Source organism: Balaenoptera acutorostrata, chromosome 14 (genome assembly GCF_949987535.1).
Source record: "Balaenoptera acutorostrata chromosome 14, mBalAcu1.1, whole genome shotgun sequence".
Classification (NCBI taxonomy): Eukaryota; Metazoa; Chordata; class Mammalia; order Artiodactyla; family Balaenopteridae; genus Balaenoptera; species Balaenoptera acutorostrata.
The window spans coordinates 35,653,687-35,681,173 of record NC_080077.1 but is presented as its reverse complement, the minus strand read 5'-3'; the positions used below and the strand labels follow the sequence as shown (position 1 = coordinate 35,681,173).

Here is a 27,487-nt window from a genome sequence, read left to right as displayed (position 1 = left end):
ATAAGATAAATCATCCATAGTATGGAATTACATAACTCATAAAGGTCAGACAGCTTCTTGGCATTCACTGATATGGAAAGGAAGGCCTCCTGGCTACTCTGGCAGAACCAATGACTATCTCTGGGCAAGTAGGGAGGTGAGGACCCTTTGCCATCCTACTTCTTTCAAGAAAGAAAAGTTTAATTTCAAATAGATGCTAACAGCTTATTTCTCTACAAAATAATTTATTTTCTGACTCATAGGTAGGTGTAGTAAGGTCCAATCACAGCTGTAATAATTTTAAAATAAAGGCATTCTTACTTAGGCCTTATGCATGAAAAAGGCATTTTGGGCAGGATTTAGTTGAAATAAGTACCCTCTGCAGATGGAGTAATTTGAAACTATTTTGAGATCTTGGGTAATCCAGAGCAAATAGCATACTCTTTTACTGATGCAAAAGCTGAAAAATAATCACTTCTAAAATAAGGTTATGCACATATTCAGACCTCTACCAGACATCAATGACATTGTGCTCTCAGTATTATTTATGACCCACCATATAGTCTTCTGAGTTTGAGCAGTAATGACAGTAGGAAAAATGAGAAAAAAACCAAAGGTTGTAGAGAAGTTACTGAACCAGAAACAAAGATGGCTCTTTTTTGCAGATTTTATATAAAAACAGCCCCACTGAAGCTGAAGAACAGGTGGGATGACTTTAAAAAAGGAAACCATCAACACAATAAAGAAACAAACATAGAGTGGTATATTTTAAAATGAGGGTTTAAGTGTAGTGCCAGTTTATAGTAGCAGTGACAAAAAAATTAAAAGTAATAAATACAGTACAGCTGGGAGAGGACAGCTGATAATCAGAGGTGATAGAAAGTGGGGGTCTGAGAATGCAGAAAGGATAAGGACTCAGAGTAACATAGCAGCCTGGGTGTAACCAGTGAAAGATCTGAAAAGTTTGTCATTTTATATTTAACATTTAAATAATCCTGGTCTGAAAATGTGCCATCCACTACCCTATGTTTGAGGCACCAGTAAACAAGCAGAATAAATTGTTCTCCATATAATAGTTCCTCACATCAACAAGATATTTCAGGTAGTGCAGGCTATGAAACTGTGAACACTACAACAGGCCATGGAAGCATTTCCTGTGACACAAGGAAAAGCTAGGGCAAAATACAGTGAGGCACTGTTGCCTGGGCAGTAGGGTGTATAGAAAATGATGGAACATAATAACGTAAGGTAAAGTTACAATTAATTTAAGCAAGAGAAAAAAAAATCTATGCTCAATTTCGAAGTCAAGCAGAGAATATTTCCAACGGGTCAATTCATATATATTTTATAAATTAAGACTTAATAGGGTAATTGGTAAAATCTATTTATAGACCATGAACAAATGTTTTAAAAAGTGAAAATATTAAAAAACATTAAAAAGTATGTTTCTATTTAAGATGAAGGACATTTCAAAGTATTAGACATTCTCGATGTTGCCATATGTATTTTGTTGATAGAGAGTTGTAGTGATAAATCTGAAGAAGCAGAGAAATTATCAAGTAATATTACATTTAAATTTATTAATTAGAAATTAATATTAATTAATTCATAAATTAATACTATTAATTCAATAAGAAAAAGGTAATACACCTAAAGAAAAAGTGGGCAAAAGATGTGATGGGAAAATGCAATAATAAAGAAATGCTAATAAATTTATAAAAATATTTATCATCACAAGGAAAAAGCTTAAAATTAAAACTATGACTTATCAAATCAGAAAAAAAAAAATGTAGATACTATCAGTCCAGTGTTAGCCCTAGACTGGGAAAATAGACTCTCATTAGCAGCTATATCGTAAATTATTGTAAATTTTTCATCGCAATTTGGCAGTATGTATCAAAAGCCTTAAAAATGTTCATATCCTTGGATCCAGAAATCTCAATTATAAAAATATATTTAAGAAACATAACTGAGCAAGAGTGGTAATATAGGATGACATGGAGGAAAACTGGAGAAAGTTCTAATTGGATTTCAGTTTTGTTTCCTCTTTCTATCAAAATGCCAATTTAGAATAATTCCTGATTCCCTCCTCCAAGATTAGCCCATAGGAAAAGCACCAAGAAAAAAATAGAAAATTAGAGAAATCCCTGAAGTGACTGTGTGAAGGTGGGGGTGGCTTTCACCTGGAACAGGATGCAGCCAGGCAGTGAGAAAAAAAAAATAAAACGACCACATTTCCTGCTGCTTTTTAAGGAAGAAAATCAGGGCAGTATAAAAGGTCCCTGTTTAGAAGTAGCTAAAGAAAACAGGAGATGAATTAACTTCTGGAGGTCACATCCTCACCTTTCCTCTTCCAGACTACCAGGGCTGATGAACTACAATTGCCCAGTTGGAAGGTTGGTGTCCCAACCATTCTTAACCGACTCAAACTCAAACTGGACACAGCTGATTCCAAGTTCCTGAAAAACAGCTCAGATAAACATCTTATTGTTTAGGCTGTGTGATGCTTGGAGGACGTCTAAGTTTTTGTAAAAACAAAAAAGAGTGAGCTTGATCAGTGAAAGCAAGTTACAGTTCATTACCTATTAAGCAAGTCATAGTTGAATGGATCTAACTGATGACTACCCTCGATTTTACAACACATGTACTTTACATTTGGTATTTTTCTAAGACAAAAAGAAATTTTATCAAGGTGTTTAGTTTTATTCATTTGACTGCATAAACTTCATAGATCTCTTGCAAGATCTCTTAGACTTCTTTCTCTTGTTTAGAATACTTCATTCAAAACTCATTCAGTCTTCTGAAATCTAAGGCCTCAGGTTGCATTGAATAAACTTTAATGTGTTTGATTATGGGATTTGGCTCAGAATCTACTTGAGGTTATTTAATGCATATATTTTCTTATGTCCTGAAATGTAAATGACAGTTTGATAGGATATAAAATCCTCGGATCTAAGGTTTTTTTCCTTCAATGCTTTGAAAATTCTACTCCATTGTCTTTTTGCAGTTACTGGTGGAATATCTAAGTCATTCGATTATTATGTTTCTCTCTACAAGTTTTTAGAATGTATCATGATTTTTTATATTCTCAAATTTACTTACCTTTCTAAAACCTGAAAAACTTTTGCATTCTAAATTACTAGTGTATTTGTATCAGTTGTCTATTGCTATGCTACAAATCACCCCCAAACTTAGCAGCTTATAACAACATTCATGCATGAACTCACCGTCTGTGGGTCAGCAGTTTGGGTCAGGCTCTGCTGGCAGATTTTCTGTTGCTCTTGCCTTGGCTCACTAATGTGATTTTTTAGTAATCTCGGGGCTGGATTGAAGCTGTATGATATAGAACAACCTCAACTTTGGTGATTGGCTTCCTGTCATCTGATTCTCCACCATGTACCTCTTCAGCAAGCTAGATGGAGCTTGTTCACATGGTGTGTGCTTTCTAAAAGGGCAAGAGCAGAAACAGCAAGGCATCTTAATGTCTAGGCTGGCAAGTTGCTCAGCATCACTTTCACTACATTCTGTGGGCAAAACAAATCACCAATTATCTCAGTTGAAGTGGAGAAATACACTCTATCCCTTCATGGGTGGAACTGCACAGATTTTGTGGCCATTATATCTAACACAGTGATGTTATCCATACAGGATTATGGACCTGCTTTATCACAAGAGGGTGAGTGTCAAAACTATCAAGGAAAATATTCTTGTTTCTACTGGCGTGTCTAATTCTGAGAATTCATTTTGACATAATGAATGATAGAAAATAAGGAGAAACACAACAGGTAAGGTTTTAAATAGAACATTTAAACAAGGAAGAATTATTGTTAAAAATCCACAGCAATCACCAAAAGAATGGAGAAATGGAAGTGAAAGTAAATGAAATGATGATGTTATAGGAATGTGTCAAAAGGGTGTTCAGTGGGGTAGTTTCCATCTTGGTGAGTCTGCCTGGTAGTTACGAGCTGTAAGTGAATAAGGATGCCCAGGAACTATTCTCCATGGAAGACAAGTGTTGAAGGAAAGACAAGTGTCAGTAAAGACAAAGCAATGGAAATGGAGGGAATGTCTATGAAGGGGGTGAGGATTATATTTGTCAATTATTTAAAGTGGAGCAACTACCAAATGTAAAATAGATAGCTAGTGGGAAGCAGCTGCATAGCACAGGGAGATCAGCTTGGTGCTTTGTGACCACCTAGAGGGGTGGGATAGGGAGGGTGGGAGGGAGATGCAAGAGGGAGGGGATATGGGATATATGTATACCTATAGCTGGTTCACTTTGTTATACAGCAGCAACTAACACAACAATGTAAAGCAATTATACTCCAATAAAGATATTAAAAAATAAATAAATAAAATAAAATAAAATGGAGCAGAGGACACAATGAAAAAAACTCAGAGAGGATTCAGTGTAGCAAAAGAAAGGTGAGTCTAGGTTCAAGTATTTTGAAGGAAACTATTTGTGCTTGAGAATATTTGCTACAGCTATCCCCCCAAAATCTCATTTTTCTGACAGAATGACATGTCTCTAGCTGTTGATTGTGATCAACAAAGGATGTGAAGACCTTGGGAAAAATTTTTGTTTGGATAATAAAGAAAGGACAGTCAAAGCATCACTGTACATAAATAAATCAACTCAATGACCTGGCAACTTAGAACTGGCGACATATCAAAAAGGCATAATAAATATTAATCTACCTTTGTACAAAGGTGAGTTGCATTGAATTCTGAGTTATTGTGGTTTAGGTAATCTCAAGGCAAGAACACACTGAAGCTGGAAAAAGACTTAAGTTCAAGTCTTCCATTTCAAGGATGAGTCTGGAAAGAGTTAAACCTCTCGCCTAAGACTGGATGGATATATAGTGGCCTTGGGGATTCTACCTGTATGTGTCTCAGGCCAAACCAAATATCTGGGAGTCACCTTTCATATTCCTCTTTCCTTTCACCTCCCATGCACTTCAGCAAAAAACAATATTATTTCTTACAAGGAAGACCACAGAGAGTCTTGAGAAGGATTCCTCCATGTGCAAGCAGAGAGGGGGAGTAGCTGCTTCTGGAGGAGGGACAAAAAACTCCTTTTGGCCCCTTCTCTCTTATTCTTTTATGGAACAAAAGCCCTAATCTCTGTGTGTGGGAATAATATGGCAACAAACTGTCACTCTCAGGACACTGGGAGAAGGTAAGATAAAAACTGTGTAAACATGGGGAAAGGGGAATACATGGCAGAAGGCCTAAAACTAGAACAAGAGGAGGGTGAATAGCACTTTTGCACCTAGATGACCTAAGTTCCAATAGCTCAGAATTCAATGTAGCCTGTCTTTGTACAAAAATAAATTAATATTTATTATTCCTTTTTGGTACGTTGCCATGTTCAAAAAATTTTTTGAAGCATATGAAGTCAAAGAAATGAATGTACTTCCAAGCTGGAAAGAAATTAGCACCAGACTCAGATATCGAAGATTGATATGTTAAAGTCCCTAATGGAAGAGGTGGTCAACATACAAGATCATACAGCTAATTTCAGCAAAGGGATAGAAACCTTAAGAAATAAGAAATGGAAATGTTAACAGAGATGAGGAATGTCTATGAAAGGTATATCAATATCTCATTAATATACTTTGCTGAGGCAAAAAAAATTGGTGAACCTGAAAATAAGTGAATAGAAATTACCAAAACATAAATGAATAAAAGATAGGGAAAAATAGAAAAGAAAAAAGAGAATGGGGCAGAAGAAATATTTGAAATATTAATGACTCAGAATTTTCCAAAATTATGACACACATAAAACTACAAACCCATGAAGTACAGAAAACACCAAACAGGATGCATAAATTTAAAAAAATCATTAGCATATTATATGCAAACTGCTGAAAACAAAGAAAACTCCTGAAAGTATCCAGAGGAAAAAAAGAAACATTACGTACTGTACTCTTCAGAGTAACTGAACTCTTTTTACATTGGCCTATTCAGAATATATTCATAATACATCTCATTTCTTAAAAGCAAATGAAATTAAGTCCACTGAAAGTGTATCTATTGCATGCAAAGCAACGTGCTGAATCATGGAAGATTTGTGAGAATAGAACTTGAGCTGACTGAAAAAAGTACAATAGGGTAAAGTGGAGATGAGAAGGAGAAAGCTACAATCAAACATAAAGTGTGAAAACAGCAAATGGATTATTCAAAGGGACAGTGGATGAGGTATTTCTCTGTAATGAAGATAGTTCGATAAGGTTGAAAAGCTGACAGGTGATCAAAACATTGTAGTCTGGACTTGGTTAAGTGGAGAGCAGCGTTTATAGTAATATCTTGAATGGTGTCATAACAAGATCAAAACAGTGCCATGAGATCTTATTCTGAATGCACTGCATAAGATGGATTGGATCAGGAGGGACAAGAATTCGAGACAGCAGTACCCTAACTTTGCAGTGTTCCAGAAATGGAGTGATAGCTCTTAGAATTAGGTAATTTTTTAAAAATGGAAAATTTACAGAGATAACCAATAAGTCTTGTAGAAAGCTGGTGGAGATTGTAGGGACAGTGCCCTCAATCAAAGGGTAAGAGTTAGGTAATCAAAATCATGTGTAGATGTGATTTATCTCACACTTTCTTCTCTTCTGGGGTTTCAAACAGGGTGTCTAGTGATATTCTCCTCTTGTGGCTCTAGATCTCCCAAAAAGTTAATGTTTAACCTGCATACCAGGTCAAGGAGTTCAGGGTACATCTTTGTTTTAAATATGTTTCTAGTGTAAAGTTTTCAAGTATATCCGTGTCCTTGTTCCAATGAAGATGCAGTTTTGGTGTTTTGTTTTTTTTTTATTTTGGTTTTGGTTTTTGCTTCTTTCCCTTTATATTTCATTCCATAGTAGAGGGAATAAAGATAATTTTACAAAAGAGTTAATAATAACCCATTTCAGACAAAAAAGTATAACCAAGGAATATTTAATCAGGAAAACTATAGCCTACCTGCTATACTATTACACTTGTATAAATATATCACATGTAGTTAAAATATTAACTATAAAAATATTTTACATGCTCTTAAGTATAAACCAGTTAAATATTTAGGGATACCTTATTTTATTTTATTTGTTTTTTAAAATTAATTTTTATTGGAGTAGGGATACTTTATTTTAGAAACGTTGACTATACCTGCTGTTTCTGACAGTTCAAAAAATTTTATTGATTACTAGGACTCTTCATGTGTGAGCATAAAGCCATGTGCTCTGCATACAAAAAACTCTAAATCTTTCTACTCTTCGACCAAGGCTGGGGAATAGAAGAAGGATGAAAGTATGGCTCCATAGTGCTCGGGGATCTAGCTTTGCATTCTACCATTCCCAAGATAGGATCATTGTCCTTAAGTGTCGAGATGGAATTATAGCCATCACTTTCACAATCCAAACCACAACACAGATGAAGGGATAAGGCAGTGGCATGTCCTCTTCTTTTAAGGGACATGTGGGCACCATTTCCATTTATGTTCCAGTGGCCAGCAATTAGTAACGTGGTTGCTTGGGCCAGGGATACTGGAAATGTAGTCTTAATTCTGGTTGTCCATGTTCCTAACTAAAATTCTAAGGAAGAAGGAAAATTGGAAATTAACTAGGAATTTTTGCCAACAAACTGGCTTGGCCTATTGGATACACAGACACACTTCAAGCTTCTCCCTTGCAACAGAAACCTCTATTAAGTGGATCTTTCATATATTTTCATAAATCCTAGTATATCAACATTCATATTTACTGTGCAATATATTAAAGCTTCTTTTTGAGACGGAAGTACTCTAATATCATATGTGATATATTTTTAAATCATAATTTAGGCTCGGGAACTCCTGGAAGGTGTCTGTAGTTTTATCTATAATGTTATAGGCCATCCTAACCTAAGCTATTCTTTAGGTTCTGATGCAGGGGTTCCAAAATTCAACTATTTTATATGTTAGCCAATATATCAATTTCACCTACATTACCCCCCCAAACACTAGTTGAATAGTTTTTGCATGGAGAAAACTCAGCCCTTTTAGAGGATTCCATTCCTTTATAATGAAATTGTAAGCACCAGGAATTTTTTTTTATATTAGTTGAAAATTACACCTGAAATTAGAATTGGTTAGACTTTGTCTTTCCCTCTGGAATCTAGAGATATGTGATTCAGTATGGGAGCTGGCAGTTTTCATATTCAATAAATATACTAACTAAATGTATAAAAAGTTTTCTCTTAGTCTTTGGTGAGAGATAAACTAATGGGCATCTGAAGGTTTTCCATCAGGGACCTATGATCAAACATTCTCTAGAAGTACTCACAGGACTCAGCATGTGGTTATACTCATGGATAAGATTCTCTACAGTGATGTAGTAGGATATGCAGCTGAACCCTAAGGGAAAAGACACAGGCAGAGTCTAGAGGAATGCATGTGTAGGTTTCCAGGTATGCTCTCTCCCTCCCGTGAGAGGTCACACAGGGCACACTTCCCCCACAGCAACAAACGTGCAGCAACATATGTGTGATGTTTCCACCCAGGGATGCCCATTAAAAGCTCAGTGCCCAAGATGTTTATGGGGGGCTAATCACATAGGCAACTTCTGGTTTACTAGGGGGCTGGTCACATATGAAAATTCCAGACTCTACAAGGAAGCAGGTGTCTCACACATACCTTATTGTTTGCACAGTCTAGGTACAGTTAATCACCTTGTCACTTAGCTGTAGATTGGGAACTTTGAGAGCCAAGTACACAAATGCCAGCCAAGGGTCAACCTTGCCAGCAGGTTTTTCTTATAATAGCAATCTCAGGTTTGCTATGTAAACTCTTTTCTGCAAAGATAAGTAAATTCCATGTCTTTATATTTCTAGATGAATAAGGTCAAGACAGATGTGTAGGAGTGTGCTTAACTTCATAGGCATTAAAGGACAATGTAAATATAGTAGCAGTTTCCTAAAAGTGTTTAAAATATTGACTCATTCAACATTAAAATTTTCAACAGCTTTTTTCAACTGTCATGTGAATAACATATTGATGATGTTATTAAACAAGGGAAGCCCCCCATTTTTTTCATTTCCTTTTTAAAAATTGAAGTATAGTTGATGTACAATATTATATTAGTTTCAGGTATACAACATAGTGATTCAACATTTTTATAGATTATACTCAATTTAAATTTATTACAAAATAATAGCTATATATATATATATATATATATATATATTGTGCTGTATAATATGATCTTGTTGATTATTTATTTTATACATAGTAGTTTGTATCTCTTAATTCCCTACCTCAAACTGCCCCCCTTCCCTTCCCTCTCCCTTCTGGTATCTTCTAGTTTGTTCTCTTTACCTGGGGAAGCAGCCTGTTTTCACTGGTAAGACTTTCCCAGGGAAGGACTATCATCTCCAGGAAAAAGAACAGAGATTTGATTTGCTAGGATATAAGCAAATACCATGACTTCTTCCTCCACTTCCCAATAAAAGCTCTGCCACAATCTCCACCCCCAGCTCTGGCGTGATGGCTTTCCTTCCTCCTTGGGCCTGTGCACTAGTTGGTTGCATTTCTGTTTCTTTAGCAGGAGCTTTCAGTCTCTCAGATCTGTATCCCCCCCTGTGGAGTGAGAGTCCTGGTCAGTTCAGTGACTACAGGGTGGAGAATGGGAAGTATGTTATTGATCCCTGGGTATACTCTAAGAGAATGGGGATGTACAAAATCCTCATGAACAAAACAGCCAGTTATTTTGAAAAATTTGCACCAGATAATGAACAAAATTTTTTATGGGGATTGCCTTTGCAGCATGGCTGGCAATATACTACAGGTAAGAATGACCCTTGTTTTTATTCTAATGATCTTCTAATATAACCATGTTGTAATTGGGAAATGGAACTCTGTATACACCATAGCATGTCTTTGAAAATTGATTCTTTTCTTTTTCCTCTTTTCCCCTCATAACCCTTATTTTTCTACTGCTTCTCCTTCTCCTCCATCAATCTTTCTGTGTTGCCTGTTTTGACTAGAAACTGCAATGGGGCATATGGCATAGTTGCCAAACACAAAAAGACTTCATATTCAACCTATTGGGCATTCTACAAATATTTATTGAACTCCTACTAGGTGCCAGACTCTATTCTAAGCCCTGGGATGAACAGAACAGTCAAGGAGATGCGGATTAAAAGCAGAAGGTGATGTCAAATTAGTTTGAATTTCTTAAAGTTCTAACTATGATAACCTATACATGGAGATGGAGAGAAGCAGGAGTGGCACCTTGTTCATGAGGATGTTTCTCTGCAAAAGATTGATTCCTTTCAAAAATAAAATACATTCTAGTGTTTAGTTAGAAGATATGTTTGGGCCAAAGACTCACAAATTATAAGATATTTTGGCTGATGGAGAAGCTCATGAAACAGAGTGGTGCCTCCTTCACTCCATACTGATAACACCACCAATAAGGAAACTTGTTCTGTTCTGATGGAAAAAATATACGGAGAAGATTAAGGTTTGTCTAAGATCTGAGGAGGAGTCACGTACAGGAGCTACTGAAGTTGGCAATTCATCCACCTTTGTCAGGTGATGTCCTGAGACTCAAACCAACTCCTATTTATCTGGCTTTCCTCAGAGTCAAAAAGATAGAGATCCAGGAGAAATCATTAGCACATAGTCCGCCATGGGAGGCACGCCAGACTCCGGGGCCTGGGGGCCAGCGGTAGATGGAGGCTGAATGCTTTTCTTATTCTTTCATTACATTCACATATTATGATCAAGCCTGACTAAACTCATCTAATGATGGGCTTATATGTCTCCAGCATTTTCTAAAAGCAGCTGTGGGGTGCGGGTAAGTAAGTATTGCAGACAGTTTCCCTGCCGTCAAAGACCTTACAACACAATTGAAACAGGAAAGGTATTAGAAATGAAACAGAGAACAATAAATAACAACACTTTGTTAAAAATTAAAGTGCAAAACAAGGGACACAGTGGAGTCAGCTGGAGTAATCAGAAAAAAAAATGCATTTGAACTGAGATTTGAAATGTGGACAGAATTTCACTGTGGAAAAAGAAACAAAATCTAATAGGGAATAAAAGAATGAACAAAAGCAGAGGTTCTCGCGTGTAGTTGCACGTTGAAAACAACTACCTAGTTTTTAAAAATATCAATGCCTAGGTCCACCACCAGAAATTCTATTCTGATTTAATAATATGGAAAATTAAGCTACAGAACAGAGCCTGGAAATAGCATGGCATAGGTATATGTGACTGAGTGCAGGTGTGTGTGCACGCGCACGTGCGTGTGCAGCCTGAGGAATAATCAATTAGGAAAACTCACACTTGTAATATTCATGCAGGTTAACAGCATTAACAAGTTCTTTATCAATCATTGCTTTGAGAACGATTAGGTTAGGAAAAGGAGAATAATAACAAAAGCAAATAATATTCAAAACAGATAACCCAAAAGTGGAATACTGCGGTGATGTTAGATGAAGGAATAGAACTTGGTTCTGAGATGGGAAATGAAGGGCAAAGAGTGATAGGAAGATAAACACAAGTCATCAGAAGAGAAATGTTTGTGCATCTTTGCAAACAAACTGCGCCTAGGTAAGGGACAATTATTACCATCTTCAAAATGTGCATAATAAATAATCCGTGCCTCATTTCTCTTCTAGGCAGATTAGTTGATCCCAGCCGAAGGACAGACTGTGGCTATGAATCTGGAGATCGTTTGTGCATCTCTGTGGACAGTTGGTGGGCTGGTATGTTCATTTAATAGCAAAATAGGTAATAACCTTCCTGCAAAGAAAATATTCAACCTAAAATCTGAGGGACAGAGAGAAAACAAAAACAGCACTATTCCTCTGTAAAAAGGAATTTACTTCATCATGTACCTTGTGGCCTTTATGTCACATTCTAGGATTTATGGCCACAATTTCAATAATGATTCCTTTGGACATATTTCACACGGGGACTGAATTGAGGAACAGTAAAGGACGACGGCCTTTGAATGACCAGCATTGGCAGTTAGATGGGAGGTCCCACTAGCCAGAGGAGTCTCCAAGGACGAGGAAGGATGAGAAAGGAGAGGACAAGAAAATAATGCTTTCTTCTCATTTTGCTCAGATAAAATGTGTTTAACTTTGAAACTCATAAAATGTCAGTGATTAATCTACCACAAATCGTTCTATCAATCAGTAATCTAAGGCCTCTGTCAGATATTTAATACTAAAATAATTAGAAGGTAGTTTCTAATTCTTTAACTTTATTTTGTATTTTAGTAGTGAAATTAATTTACACACACTTTCTTAGGCATATTTCCCAATAATTAGAAACAAGGTCACATTAAATTTCACTTTCTTGCAGTGACACACATCATATACACCTTTACCTATTTTTCTCATAGGATACCAATGGAGTCTTTCCAAAGACTCACAAATAGTCACAACTACAGATCTAGAATTCAGGCTTCTTTTGTCTCACATGGACTCCATAGTTTGGAGTATAAGCCTGCTACCCTGGGGCGTAGGACTGCATTCAAAATACATGTCTATGATGAAAAATGTTCTGCATCACCAGTGGGAATCAGTACAACAAGCTTTACAGTCAACTATATCATGATGTCTAAATTTGCTGGAATAGGTTCCATTTAGAGAGAAATTTTAAAAATCTTAATTCAGTGTTAATTTAATTATCCAAAGATCTATTGCCAACATTTACCCAACATTTTTGCTTTAAAGACCTAATGTAAGACAAGGACTTTGTGACATCATGGTTGCACATTAAACTTGGTTAAATAAAATACAAAATATCAATACTATAACCATAATAAGATAATTTAGAAAAAAATCACATTTCATGGTAAAACCTCAGCTAGAGGTGTTGTATCATTCTGTGCACAAGTAGATATATTTCTTCCATTTTTACATAATGCTTTGAAAAATGAATGGTACCAAATTCATTAAAATTACTTTTTGTTTTAAAATATTGTAGTCGACTATTTTAACCCATATTCATTTCCAATTGTAGAGTTATTAACAGAAACATGTTAAAGTTATGTATATGATCCTTAGGGAGATTTTCAATATTTTGCAGTGACTTTTTTTCATGTTTCTGGATCTGTGAGTTTTTGCTTAATGATTTACAGATTACTTTAAAATATCCTCTATCACATTTGTTAGTGCTTGTGGTAATAATAAGTATTTTGCAATTACAGATATAAATTACTTTCTATGTGCACTACCCTTCCTTGCTGCGGTTGATTCTGGCATAATGGGGATATCATCAGATCAAGTCCTGCTTTTGCCACCGCCGAAGGACCAGACAAAGTTTTGTCTTAATATTTCTAGTTGTCAGTCATCCTTTCCTAAGACGATGAACAAGTGGAATGCCCTTTACAAGGTACCTTTATTAAGTTTTATAATTTACTCTCTTAGGAGGTGGTAAGAGAATTTCTTTTTCTTTTTTTTGTGTAATGCTTTCTGTTTAGGTTTTTGTGTGCATTATATGCTATAAAAATGTAAAATTTTATGCCAGTTATATTAATATCATTACATTACAGCAGGGCATTACATGTCATTTACACCCTCTGAACCAATGCAGCATTAACAGAAAATCTATCCACTCTTCTCACCCTAAATAAGCCATACATAAATGTGAGAGCACATAGGATATCTCACTGAATGAAAGGATTATTCTGGTAAATTGAACCTTCAAGTCAACTGAGCAATAACACTTGGGAGAAATATGATTATGGAGTTGGTTTTAGAATAGTCAATTAACTTATTTCAAGTGATTTGATAAGCAGTCACAAATAGGTATAACTAAACAATTATGTGGTAATCAAAACCAAATATTCAGTGACCAAAATAAAATACATTGGTTAAGCACAGTCATGAACCAAAATCAATGCTAAAAGATAAATTTACTTGTTCTATAGATTATTAGTTCATTTTTAAAGATGTGATTAAATTAAATATTCTGGTAATTTCCCACTTTTCTTAATGTTAAACTTTTGTGGTAATTTCAACTATGGTAGCAGAAATACAACTGATAAACAAAAAGTAAAGTTCTCTTGGTCAGTATAAAATACTGACTTTTGGGAAAACACATGCAGTTCGTCTCTTATAGATGCACTCAGTATTGCTACTAATAATAGATAACTATTATAGTCTTTACAGAGTGTTAGTCACTAATGGCTTACAAAAATTAATCCATAGAAACAAAACTTTCCTGTCATGTAGAATATTGTTAAATTGTAAATGTGAACAAAATTAAATTGTAGAGAAGAATTGTTATAGTTGCTCAAATATGAATAAATTTCTTCTCTTTAGCGTTTGCAGTCACCTTCTAGTAGCTTTGATGACTTGTTGAAGTACTTGTGGGATGCACATCTCTCAGCCTTGAAAGATGCTTACAAAATTTTTGAAGATAGGTAAGAATGGATCCCAAGTTATTTCTACTTAATATGGCAAATAATTTTTTGGCTTATTTATGCCTTTTTATTCATTTTCTAATATCAATCTTCCTATTAAATATTATATTTAATCATTGGGGATTTTAATGATGATGTGTGATTATTTTAGTATGATCAGGCTTAAAAATTGTTTTATGAAGAAAGGGCAAAAATTTGAGAAGAAAAATCTTGTACCAACCAACCACCCAACCAACCAAAAAACATACAACCAATTTCTCTCTATTAAAAAAAAAAAAAGAAAAGAAATTATCACTGTTTTTTTTAATCATAGGCACATAATATGGTAGCTACATACTTGGGGAAGAAAATTCAGTAGCATCAGGGTTTGCATACAAAATAGCCTAGAAGATTATCAAGCCACTCCACAGGTACACTTAGAAGTATTATACACCTAGATGTGAGAGTGTAAGAATGATTTGTGTTAAGATGTGAAAGCACTGTATTAGTTAGTGTTCTTCACAGAGACAGACCCAATAGGAGATGATAGATTTATAGATACATGATAGATAGATATAGATTTTTTGTAAGGAACTGGCTCCTATGACTATGGAGGGTGGCAAATCTATAATTTGCAAAGCCAATGTCCAGTTCAAGTAAAAAGGCTGCAGCTGCTATAGAACCAGGAAGAGCCTATGTCTCAGTTTGAAGGCCATCAGCCAAGAGAATTCTCTCTTACTCACTGAAAGATTAATTTTTTGTTCTAGTCAAGCTTTCAACTGATTGGAGGAAGCCTATCCACATTATAGAGGGCAAGTTGCTTTACTCCGTCTACAGATTTATATGGTAATATCTTCCAAAAATACCCTCACAGAAATACCCAAAATAATGTTTGACCAAATATCTGGGCACCCTGTGGCCCAGTCAAGTTGGTGCATAAAATCAATGATTACAGACGCTATTTAAGGGGTGGAGTCAATCCCCAAGAGTGAAGTATGGGCTAGAAATCTGGGTATAATATAAAACAGGAACAACAACAACAATAAAAATCGAGGCTCATGGGCATTATACAAGCAAATTTGTAAATCCAGCCAAGAATTTTGGGTACCTCATATTCCACTGGTTGTTGTCTGTCTCACGAACTCCATCATCCAGTAAGGTAAATAAATCACCTGATTAGCAGATTCACAGCATATGTCCTCCTTTACCTATTGGTTTCAACAACTGGGTATTAAATTGGGCAATCCAAACAGTGACAAACTCAGTTTTCTCATCTTTGAACTTGTAATAATAACAGTACATACTACATAGGGTAATTTTGGGGATTAAATCTATCTATGCATCATGCTTAACATACCACTGTCACATGAGAAGCAGTCAATGTAAAGTAACTATTATCATCACAAGAGGCAGTAGAGGACAGTTGTAAAGAACATGAGCTTTAAAGCCAAGTTGCTAGGGTTTCAGTCCTGACTGCAATTAATTAGATGTGTGGCCCTGTATTGCATCCAGTTTTTCTCACAAGAATGTGAGGCACAATCAACAGCCATTAAACCTCAGCGTCATACGACGGTAAGCGTTGATTGCTTACGTGCCTGAGGCTTAGATGGGCAGCTCTGCGGATCTTTCCTGGGCTCATGTCATGTTGGCTGATTTTTACCAGCCCCGCAGGGGTGAGTGGGAAAGCTCAGCTCTGCTCCACTTGTCTCTCGTTCTCCATCAGGCAAGCCTGGGTGATCTCCACTGTGATGACAGAATAGCAAGAGAGAGAAACCAAGTGTGAAAATGCATTTTAAGCTTATGCTATGTAAAGTGGGCTAATATATATTTTTAAATTTTTAATTGAAGTATAGTTGATTGACAATATTGTGTTAGTTTTAGGTATACAGCAAGGTAATTTGGTTTTATACATATATGTATATAAATATATATATATTTATATACATGTATATGTACATATATATATATTTATATACATGTATATGTGCATATACATACATATGTATCTATATTCTTTTTTATTCTTTTCCATTATAGTTTATTACAAGATATTGAATATAGTCCCCTGTGCTATACAGTAAATCCTTGTTTATCTATTTTATACATGGTAGTATGCATCTGGGGAAGGGGCACTGGAAGATGACATGCCAAAAAACAGGGACATAGAGAGTATTGAAGAATTGAGGCCATGTTTACAATCTGTACAGCCTGGGGAACTTCCTTAAAACCTCATGAGTTACTTTCTTTAGGTAAAAATAAATACTAGGAGTTGTTTCTTTACATGAGACAATACTGAACCCTGTGTAGTCTACATATACTTAAATAAAACTCTGTGGTCCTGGATCCTCAGATTGGCTGGTACATGTATATATTTCATGTTTTAAAATATATTTTAAATTAAAATGAGCCTTTTAAGGTGTATTTTTCTTTTTGCTTGGACATATTTTAACTGACTTATTGGTTGAATTGTTCAATAGCACATTCAATAGAATAATGTGAAAGGCTTCCATTGAATTTCACTTGTGCTCCTATGGCCTCTGTGTCTTGATCTGGTGCCCACATCCCTTTCCCCCTTTCCTAGTGTTGCTGACTCCCTTGCAATTTGTTTAATCCATTGTTACTAGGGCTACGTGGCTATTGGTCAAAATCCTTATGAATTCACATTTCCTTTAATCCTTACTTCATAATCAGCTGTGATGTGACTAAAAATAGTCAACTGTGAATCCAAACCAAACTCTTCTCTCATTAAGAGCACACTGTATGCAGTCTTCCACTTCTGGGTGTTAGAGGCAGGAAGGAGCCTGTGTGCATGTGAGCGAAACACAGCAAGGCTTCTTCTCTGGGTTATGTTAGGATTTGCTTAACATTAACAAACATGATGCAAATGTTTTCTGTTTAATAGACCCTACGTATGTACTTCGGAACCAGAAAAATTAGAATATAACCTAATTACTAGAAAATTGAATATAATCTAACGAGAAAACAAACTTTTAAATATATGAGTAATAGCGTGCTTTGGGAATATAGTGGAGTAGGAAGTAGTTGATTCCACCTCAGGTGGGATGGCAAACTTTGTGAAGGAGGTGACACCTATGATGAGACTTAAAAGAGAATGTAGCTGGTGAGCAAAGCAGGGAGTAGACAGTGTTTCAGGGGGAACAACTTTGTTCAAAACCTGCAAGTTGTTCAGCAGTGGGTGGGGACAGGAGCCATGAATTATATAGTTATAAAACGAATTACTACACCCTAACCTTTCCACTGTAATAACTTGTTCCCCAAATAGGTGAGAGTTTGGTTTCCCAGCAGATTTCCTCCACTAGAAAAAAACCCCATGTATTCAGAAAATCAGACCAGAAAATCAGACATCTGTCTCTCTAGGATGCTCAGTGTTTTAGGGGTCTCCTGACCCCAGGAAATCGACAGTTTTACTAAGGATGTCTGAGTCTAGCAGATATTTTTTTCTTGGAAACTTTGATTTTTATCTGCACATTTCTACTACTTAGTCATAGTCTAACACCTGGTTATATGATTCCCAAGGTATAAGGTATCTGGTTAATAGAGATAAAAAACTCAAAATAAAATATAAACAACTGATGGGATGGTCTTTTCCAAATTTAAAATTTTAATTACTTATATCTTCAAAGGCAGGCACTCAAGCCATCACATTCTAAAACTAAAAACTACATTCTTAGTTTGTTGGCAGAAGGTGATCTTTCCTAGAAAATGACGAGGCTGAAATTCTGAGTGGAGTAATTATAATTGTACATGTTTCCACTTGTCTTTTAGGTTAGAATATTATTCTAAACCAGAAGCAGATTTTGGAAGAGATTGGTGTGTGGCTTTGGACTATTTAGCTGCAGCCTGCTTTCCTACAACCTTTATTCGAATATCTGAGTTCCAGAAGGGCCTGCCACCACGAGTGCTTGTTGATGGGGATAAAGCCCCCTTCATCAGTGACTTTACTGACTTTCAGAACACAGTCCTGCTTGGTCTAAATCTTCTTCACGAAGTGGATAACGCTACAGGTAAAGGCCTTATAAAAAATACCTTAAAGAAAATCAATATTGTGTTGAATAGATAAAGGAAGAAATAATGATTATCAGAGATATATGTTGTTAAAGCACACACTCTCAGAGAAAGTCATGGTTTCTTAAGGGTATCCATTACACACATTTTGGTCCTTGCATTCATGGCTTGTCCTTTCTTATGGGTCCTGTTAGACTGCACCCCACAGTCCTGCAATCCTTGCAACAGCCCAGCCATGTCAGCTACAGAGACTTCAGCCATTTACTGCACAGGAAATCTTACGAAGTCAGAGGCAAAGGTCCTGGAACGACACCCCACGGTGGTACAGCCAATAGCCGGCAGGACACAGTAACAACCTTCCCTACACAGGGGAGGAGGAGGCTATCAGTTATAAGGGACGTGACATCAGAAGGGCTCCTTGGTTTCCAGGAGGATTGTTGGAATATGCCTCCCCTCAGCTCTTTGGGTTAGAAACTTGCGAGGGCCGCTCTTTCCTGTTGAGTACCCAACATACTGGAGCCGTTCTGGTCCGAGGACTATAGAACAATCATTAGCTGAGGGTTGAGCTGATCACGAAGGTAGTTACTGATTAAAGTTTCAGCTTAGGAGGGGGAGGCAATCATGCACATAAATTAAGGGTAAGGCAGTGCCGGGTGGAGCAAGGCATATACAGACAGCAAGAGAGCAGCCATTTTATGGGGCCTGACCATACAGGTCCTTATTTACCCATGAGGCTACCAGACTACTTCGTGTACTTTATTCACCTACAAACCCAGATATATTCTTTTTTGTTGTTGTTTTTATAGTGTTTTTTCTAAGAAAAACCTTAATAACACTCTCAGATTTAGAAGAAAAAAAAAAAGAAAACCTGCTGTGATTAATGAGAAAACTAGCAAACTGACTTATGTGAGTTCCCTCCATCCAGCCTTAGTAGTCATGGCAGAAGTATTCTACTTCAGCCCCTCAATTGTAGGGTTTCCTAGCAGAGTGAAAACCAGAAGAAATCTTTAATTGCAAGTTTGAATTACTACATCATCCTAATTTTCCAGACATGCTCTTATGCAGTGAACCAAACTTAAAACATAATTAAAATATTAGTATTTTAAAAACAAAAAAATGAATCTGAAAGAGTAAAAGACATAAAAGCAAAGTAAACATTAAACTATAAGTTTTTGAACTCTTATTTGCATTAAGTAGAGTAAAAAAACCCAAACATTTTAGGGGCTTCATGCAACTGAAGTCTTTTCTTGCTCCAGTAATGGTTCCAGGGCAGTGTTCTCAGTCCGTGGCAGCTTTCCTTCACACAGTGAGTAGCAGACTGAAGATCCTTACATCTGTGGTTCTTCCAGCCCCTGGCCTCTACATTATTCACATTTCACCAGCAGAAAGACACTATAGTGTTGGAGAAAGCCTGGATATTTCTCTCACTTCATCTCATACTCTATTGGTATGAAATAGTCACATTGTCCCATATCTGGATGCAAAGGGGGCTAAGGAATTAAATTGTTGCCCAGGAACCACTCTTGTGTGACAAATCTACACCATGAAAGGAGATGCATGAATTTTAGGAGTCGCCTAGCCATCTCTGCCAAATTATTACATAGTATAATTGCATTCTAGGCCTGGATAGTATAAGCTGGCTCTTCCCTGTTAAGATGTAAAGGGTAAAGAACTGAGTCAAGAGTTGAAAGTCCTTGAAAGCTTGGAAGGCCCATACTACAATATTTTATTAAAAGATTCAATTTTATTGAAATTTAGCTTTGGATTTAATATGTGGTTTTGAGTTACTCTCACAAGAAAAAAATTGGTGATTAAATATTGAAAACTACTGATTTAAAAAAAAATAAACCTTGATAGCATAATTGTTTAGATATCACATAATAAGGCATTTCCTATTATCTATCCATTATTCTCATGGCCAACCACTCTCCACAGTCCCACTGACACTCAGACTTCAGTAACAGTGCCAAAGGCCTTGGAATTTCCAAATAAGCAGAGGATAGGGAAAACATATATTAAAAGCAAAGCATAATTAAAATACAAATAGTGACATTTAAAAATGAACATTTTAAATTAATTCAATAGAAATACATATTTACATTCACAAAAATACTTTCAAAGTATCATTTAACACTTTTTAGTCTCCAGAAGTATTTTATGATGTTCTTCACAAGGAACCTGAGTTAAATTCATTTGAATAAGTAAGTAAAATCAAACTTTTCAGGCCTCAAGTTAGCTCTTTAACATTTTCACTGATGATAAGAATTGGCATGGAGGAGTTTTTTTTATTTCTAATTATGTAAAATTCTTAACAACCTCTCCATCTTCAGTGGCATCAGCTTTTAATCCTTGACTACACATATTCTAACACTAGAGAACTCATATTAAAGCTGAGAAATAATATTAGGTAATAAATAAGTAGTAAGAAAAGAAAGCTTGCATAGGTTTTTTGTTTTTTCTATGGGTGATATTGAAAATAAACGATGAAGACTGAGTGAAGGTTCAAAACTGTCAGAAGCTAGATTCAAGGTAATGAAATTCAAAGTGCTTTAAAAACTTATTAAACTTTACGTTTCAAGGCTGAGGCCAGCTGACCCCTTCACTGCCCCCATCCTGACCAAGAAGGTCATTGCCTCATCTTCCTTTCTTTGAATGGAGACAACTGTTTGCTGAAGTGTGATGCGTGAAGAAATCGGAGAAAATGAGCTTGGGCATCTCAAAAACTTCAATTCAGATAACAACATAGGAGGCTCCTGAGCTTACCCCTTTCAATAGACACACCTAATCTAGGGCTACATACAAAACAGTTCCTTCTGGAAAGAATCCAGAAACTAGCTGAGTGACTCCTACACATCAGGCGAATGAGAAAAAAATCCCACATTGAAACAGGAGGGAGAATCTGTGCTATAAACCCCACCCCTGGCACAGTGACACATGCCTCGGAGGGATCTTACAACTCCCAGATTCTCCCTGAGTAGTGAAGGGTTTGGATCTGGCATCTCAACTTTTAAGACTTCCACCTGAGAGATGGGCCACGAAAACATCTAGCTTTGAAAGGCAACAGGGATTGCATCCATGAGACCCAGGAGGCTAAAGTGAACTAAGAGATACTTCTCAAAGGGCTTGTGCAAACTCACTGTGGCAAGCCCCTCAGAGCCCAAAGCAGAGGCAGCAGACTGAAATGGGCCTGGTCTTTCCATGAAAGAGGCCTATTTGCTTATCTTAATAGCTGCAGACTGAACGGCAGTCCTCTAACTTAATGCACATCAAGGGGCTGGCTACAATATTCTCCAGAGACTGGAAACCCATTGGGTACCATCTTCACACTCTTCCTCTGTCTCACTCCAGATTGCTGATATATCCTGGAAAGGAACTTGTGCACACATTTGGTGCCCCACTTTTTTACAGCTGCCATGCAGGGGATACCCCTTGAGTGCCTGGCTGCGCTCTCCAGCAGAGTTTAAGTTCATGGATTCCACAGGACTGTAACAAACAAAAGCTATTGCCTGAGGATCCAGCTTACAATCAGCCTACATCTAGGTGCTACCTGAGATCCTCCCCTTTGGGACACTGACAGGTCTTGGCACACCCTCAATTACTGGGAGACACTAAGAACAACAACAAAAAAATTGCTTAGACAATCACAATGATTGAGAAACAACCAAGAGCTGGGTCAGGGTTAAATGATAAATTTCATGTCCTATACAAGGCCACTCCTTCAAGACAGGGAGGGATGGCTGTATTATACAATGCATAGAAATCAACAAAGAAAGTCAAGAAATGTGAAGAAAAAAGGAATATGTTCCAAATGAAAGAACAAGATAACACCTCAGAAGAAAACCCTAATGAAACAGAGATAAGTGATTACCTGATAAAGAGTTCAAAATATTGGTCATGAAATGCTCACTGAGGTCAGGAGAACAATGCATGAACATTGTAAAGTAAAAAAGTAAAAGTAAAAAAATTTGGGCTTCCCTGGTGGTGCAGTGGTTGAGAATCTGCCTGCTAATGCAGGGGACACGGGTTTGAGCCCTGGTCTGCGAAGATCCCACATGCCGCGGAGCAACTGGGCCCATGAGCCACAACTACTGAGTCTGAGCGTCTGGAGCCTGTGCTCTGCAACAAGAGAGGCCGCGATAGTGAGAGGCCCGCACACTGCGATGAAGAGTGGCCCCCGCTCGCCGCAACTAGAGAAAGCCTTCGCAAAGAAACGAAGACCCAACACAGCCAAAAATAAATAAATTAATTAAAAAAAAATTTGATACAGAGAAAATACCAGACAGAAATCACAGAGCTGAAGAATACAATAACTGAACTGAAAAATTCAATAGAGGGGTTCAACAACAGACTGTTGAAGTGGAAGAAAGGATCAACAAACTCAAAGACAAGGCCATGAAATTCATCCAACTAAAGAAGCACGGAATTCCCTGGTGGTCCAGTGGTTAGGACTCTGCACTTCCACTGATCTGCTGGGGGCATGGGTTCGACCCCTGGTCAGAGAACTAAGATCCCAGTGTGACCAAAAAAAAAAAAAAAAAAAATTAAACAGAGTAAAGATAGCTTAAGTTCCAAATAAAATGAACCTAAGGAGACCCACACCAAGACACATTATAATTAAATTATCAAAAGTTAAAGACAAGGACAGCCTCTTAAAAATAACAGAAGAAAAGCAACTTATTATGTAGAAAGGAACCTCCATAAGACTGTCAGCAGGTTTTTCAGCAGGAGCTTTGCAGGCCAGAGGGAGTGGCACAATATATTCAAAGCGCTGAAAGAAGAAACCTGCCAAATCAGAATGCTCTACCTGGCAAAGCTGTTTGTCAGAATTGAAGGCAGCTTTTTGAAGAAAAGCAAAAGCTGGAGTTCAGTACCATGAAGCAGCCTATAAGAAATGTTAAAGGGACTTTTTAAAGCTGAAACAAAAGGGTGCTAATTAGTAACAGGAAAACATATAAAATATGTCTCATTGATAAAGGTAAAATACAGTTAAATTCAGAATAATCTAATGTTGTAACGGTGGGTTAATCATTTACGAATCTAGTATGAAGATTAAAAGACTAAAGAGTAAAAATAACTATAACTACAATTACTTGTTAATGGGTACATAAGACGAGATGTCAATTGTGACACTGAGAACACAAAACTTGGTGGGTGGGGCATGAGAGTAAAAATGTAGAACTTTAGAATATCTTCAAACTTAAGTTGTAGGCTTAAAGTAGACTGTTATAAATATAACATATTTTATGTAAGTCTCATGGTAACCACAAAGCAAGAATCTATAGTAGATACAAAAAAAGGTAAAGAGAAAGGAATCTAAGCATACCCTACAGAAAATCATCAATCACATAGAAAGAGAGCAAGAGAAGAAGAAAAGCACAAAGGAATTATAAAACAACCAGAAAACAATGAACAAAATGGCAATAAGTCCATACCTATCAATAATTACTTTAACTGTCAATGGACTAAATTCTCCAATCAAAAGACATAGAATGGCTGAATGGAAAAAAGGTAAGACCCAACTGTATGCTGCCTACAGAGACTCACCTCAGCTTTAAGGAAACTCAGACTGAAAGTGAAGGGTTGGAAAAAGATACCCCATGCAAATGGAAACCAAAAGAAAGCTCAGGTAGCTATACTTATATCAGAAAAAATAGACTTTAAGACAAACATTGTAAGAAGAGACAAAGAGGATCCGTATATAATAATAAAGGTTCAATTCCACAGGAGGATATAACATTTGTAAATATTTATGCACCCAACATAGGAGGACCTAAATATATAGAGCACGTATTAACAGATCTGAAGGGAGAAATAAATAGCAAAAAAATAATACTAGGGGACTTCAACATATCAGCAGATAGATCATCCAAGGAGAAAATCAATAATGAAACATCTAGGATTGAAGAGTATTTTGGAGATTATTAGAGTTTGCAAACCACTGGCCCCATAATGGATCAAGGCATTTTCGTTTGGTCTACAAATATAGATATTTAAGATATCAAATTATTTGTGAAAATATAATAATGATAAATTTCATGAAAAGAATCTAAATTTTTGAGACTCTACTAAAAACATTATAATGCAGGGTATGGTGGGCCCATATTTCTGCATGTCACCAAGTTCCTGAAGTTGAGTAGGAACTGCCTCTCCTTGAAATAGTTTTTATAGCTACCGTCACTACTAATTTTCTTTTTTATTTTCTCTTTATTATTCTCCCCCTTCATCTCCACCCCAAATTTATCTTAAGGTGAAATTCCAGGATCCCTGAATTCCCTCCGTGGGTTTTCACATGGCCAGGTCTGCAAACACTTGGCCCCAGTGAACAGCGTCCCATGGACACAGCAATCCTTGGGTGCACAGCTGCACAGTGCACAACTCCCACTACTAATTTTCTATATTTATCTAATCTCAAACATTTATGTTACCTTCCTAGTCTCTGTGGACATTAGCTTTCGCAGCCTCCAATATAAGTAATGACTAGTGTTATATATATGAGTTAAATCCCTCAAGGAATGAGTACTGGTAATTGTGCAGTACCAAAGATCACATTTTTTTTGCCCCTATCCAAAATCAAAACCAGTCAAGACAAGCAAAGGAATGAGTGAATGGAACCTCAGCTTTAATGCTGGAAAACAATTGAAGAATATGATTTAGACATGCGGCAAAAATGTTCTCCCTACTACATACCCCTACTCTAGACCTGGGAAAGGACACCCAAGGGAAAGTTTGCAGAATAGGTCAGTATCCTAGTATCACTTCCTCACTAGTCTAGATAGAAAAAAGGAGAAAAAGAGCTATTCCTGGATCTTAGGACTTTAGTAGATTAGCTCTAGCCAATTGAAAAGCATGAACTGAAGGCTCACACCCATTAATCAGGTAACATGCTTTATCTCCATGGAAAGGAGCAAAGGATGTTCATGAAAATAGCTCTTAATGGAAATTAAGCATGACCCTCCTATCCCCAAAGAGCCTAGGAAGAAAAAGAAGTATACCTGGGACCAAGTATTCTGGATACTGCCAAACTGTTACCTCTTGTACAGTAACAGATGTAACCTAAAATATTTCTTCTTTTCAAAAACTGTTTTTAAAACTCTAACTTATTTTCTCTTCATTTAAAATGCACTTTAATTACTGTACATTTTACTGATTTATTTTTAAGTATATTTAATATATTCAAACTTTAAAAGTCTAAGTGACACATCAAATGAAAATAAAAGTCTTCTTTACCATCTTTCTTCACTTGTATCTCTTGGTCTTCCACCTAATTTTAAAAAATCAGTCCTTGGTGCAAATTTATTGGATTTTAAAAAATACTTAAAACAGTGCAAATAAATGAATAAATAAAACCTATGTTGTCCGTACAAATGAAATCATACTCACTGCTCTGCACTATACTTTTTACTAGAAAATCTTCATGGAGCTTTTTCTGTATCAGGACATATTGATCCAACCCACTCTGTTTAAATGATATGTAGTGTTTCATTTAATGAATATACCATAACTGTGGACATTATTTTCTGTTATAAGCTGGTAGCAATAATGGAACAATGGCATTTTATATATATATTTCTTGCCATAATTTATTATTTTACCAATAAATGTGTAGAAAGGAAATGTATTCAAGTTGATGGGTCATATATTGCCAAATGGTATTCAAAAAAATTTTCAGAGTTTACATTTTTGTTATAAAACTATGAATTAAGGTTCTTATTTTCTCCAGCCTACTATCATATAGCAATTTCTATAATTTGTGTGTAATGTAGAAAGTGCTACTTCACTCTTATATGAATTTACAATTCTTTGTGTTTGTGTGCTTTTCCCAGTTTTCTGGTTAATTGCTTATATTTCTTACTGATTTTTTTATGAAGATCTGGTCAATTAATTTTAAATTTAAAAACTTTACATGTATAATTATCATGTACATATATATTTGTATCCAAATACATAGAATTTTATTTAAAATAAACATTTTAGCAAATGGGTATACATTTAAATTTACATGTAATTATTTTATATTTTTCCCAGATTCACTATCTTTGACTATATGGAAAATTTTAATGAAGACACAGGTTGCAAAGAAGCTAGCTCTAAAGATTTTTGAAGCAATCCTTGCAATCTTTAATCCAACGTTTCTGGAAATGATTAATGAATTAAAATGAACAATTCTAACAAATTGAGCAACAGTAATTTCAAAATTTAACACTATCATAATCATATAGTTTTCTTGTTTTTGGTGTTTTTGACTTATGCTCATTTGTTAGGATTTTGTCCGTGCATTCCTAACTTTAAATTCAACTTAATGCAATGATTATTTTGCTCAATTAGTAATTCTTGATTTTTGAATTCATTAACACTTAAAGTGTTTAGGATCTAAAGAAAATTGTATTAAGCTATCACAAATCACTATGAAATTAATAAACAGACAATAAACTTGTATGGCTCTTCTGTTGTTATCCTATGTAACCCGATTTCATGAAATTTAGAGCAATATGTCTTGCTGAATTATAACCAAAGTCCAGAACATTTTAAAATGAAGTACTGACATTCAATTAAAGTTTTAAAACTCATAAAACTGACCTGGCAAATAGAATATATAATTAGTTTGTTAGGGGTTTTTTTTTGTGTGTTTTCACTGACGACAAGTGTACAGCAGTTAGGTAAGTTTCCCCTCCTTTGGTCCACACTTGATAATGAAAGCTTAAGGATCAAATTTCTCAAGGTTGCTCTCGTAGGAGACAGTATCCACTGGCCAGGAGGTGGTGACTTGTAGAGCCACATGAAGCTTTCATATAAAGGTTTTCCCAGTGATAGGAACAGAGTAAAGGAACAAAGTAGGTCAGTTTCATGGGGCTCCAAGGAGCTCCAGTTCTTTATGGCTCAGCGAAGAAAGAATTCATTGAGAGGCAAAGTGATAAATAAGTGATTTATTAGAATAGGACACTTGTGAGGCTTACAAGCAGGCTAGCGAACGGGTGCTGTGCCCTGAGAACTTAGTGGGCTACACTTCTATAATCAAAGGAAAAGTGGGGAGAGGAAAAAGACCACCTTCTTCCTCATTCTTGAGGAGATGTCATCGGTTCCTCCTCCACTTCAGGCGG

General features: G+C 36.2%; 1 protein-coding gene across 1 annotated transcript; it reads left to right on the top strand.

Annotated features, from left to right (window-relative positions):
• The first annotated feature begins 9,484 nt into the window (after window positions 1-9,484).
• LOC103007027 (protein LEG1 homolog) lies at window positions 9,485-26,548 on the top strand. The gene is made up of 6 exons (XM_057527631.1): window positions 9,485-9,785; window positions 11,626-11,712; window positions 13,167-13,351; window positions 14,284-14,384; window positions 18,150-18,388; window positions 26,415-26,548. The coding sequence occupies exons 1-6, from the start codon at window positions 9,485-9,487 to the stop codon at window positions 26,546-26,548; spliced, it is 1,047 nt and encodes a 348-aa protein (XP_057383614.1).
• Window positions 26,549-27,487: the final 939 nt, after the last annotated feature.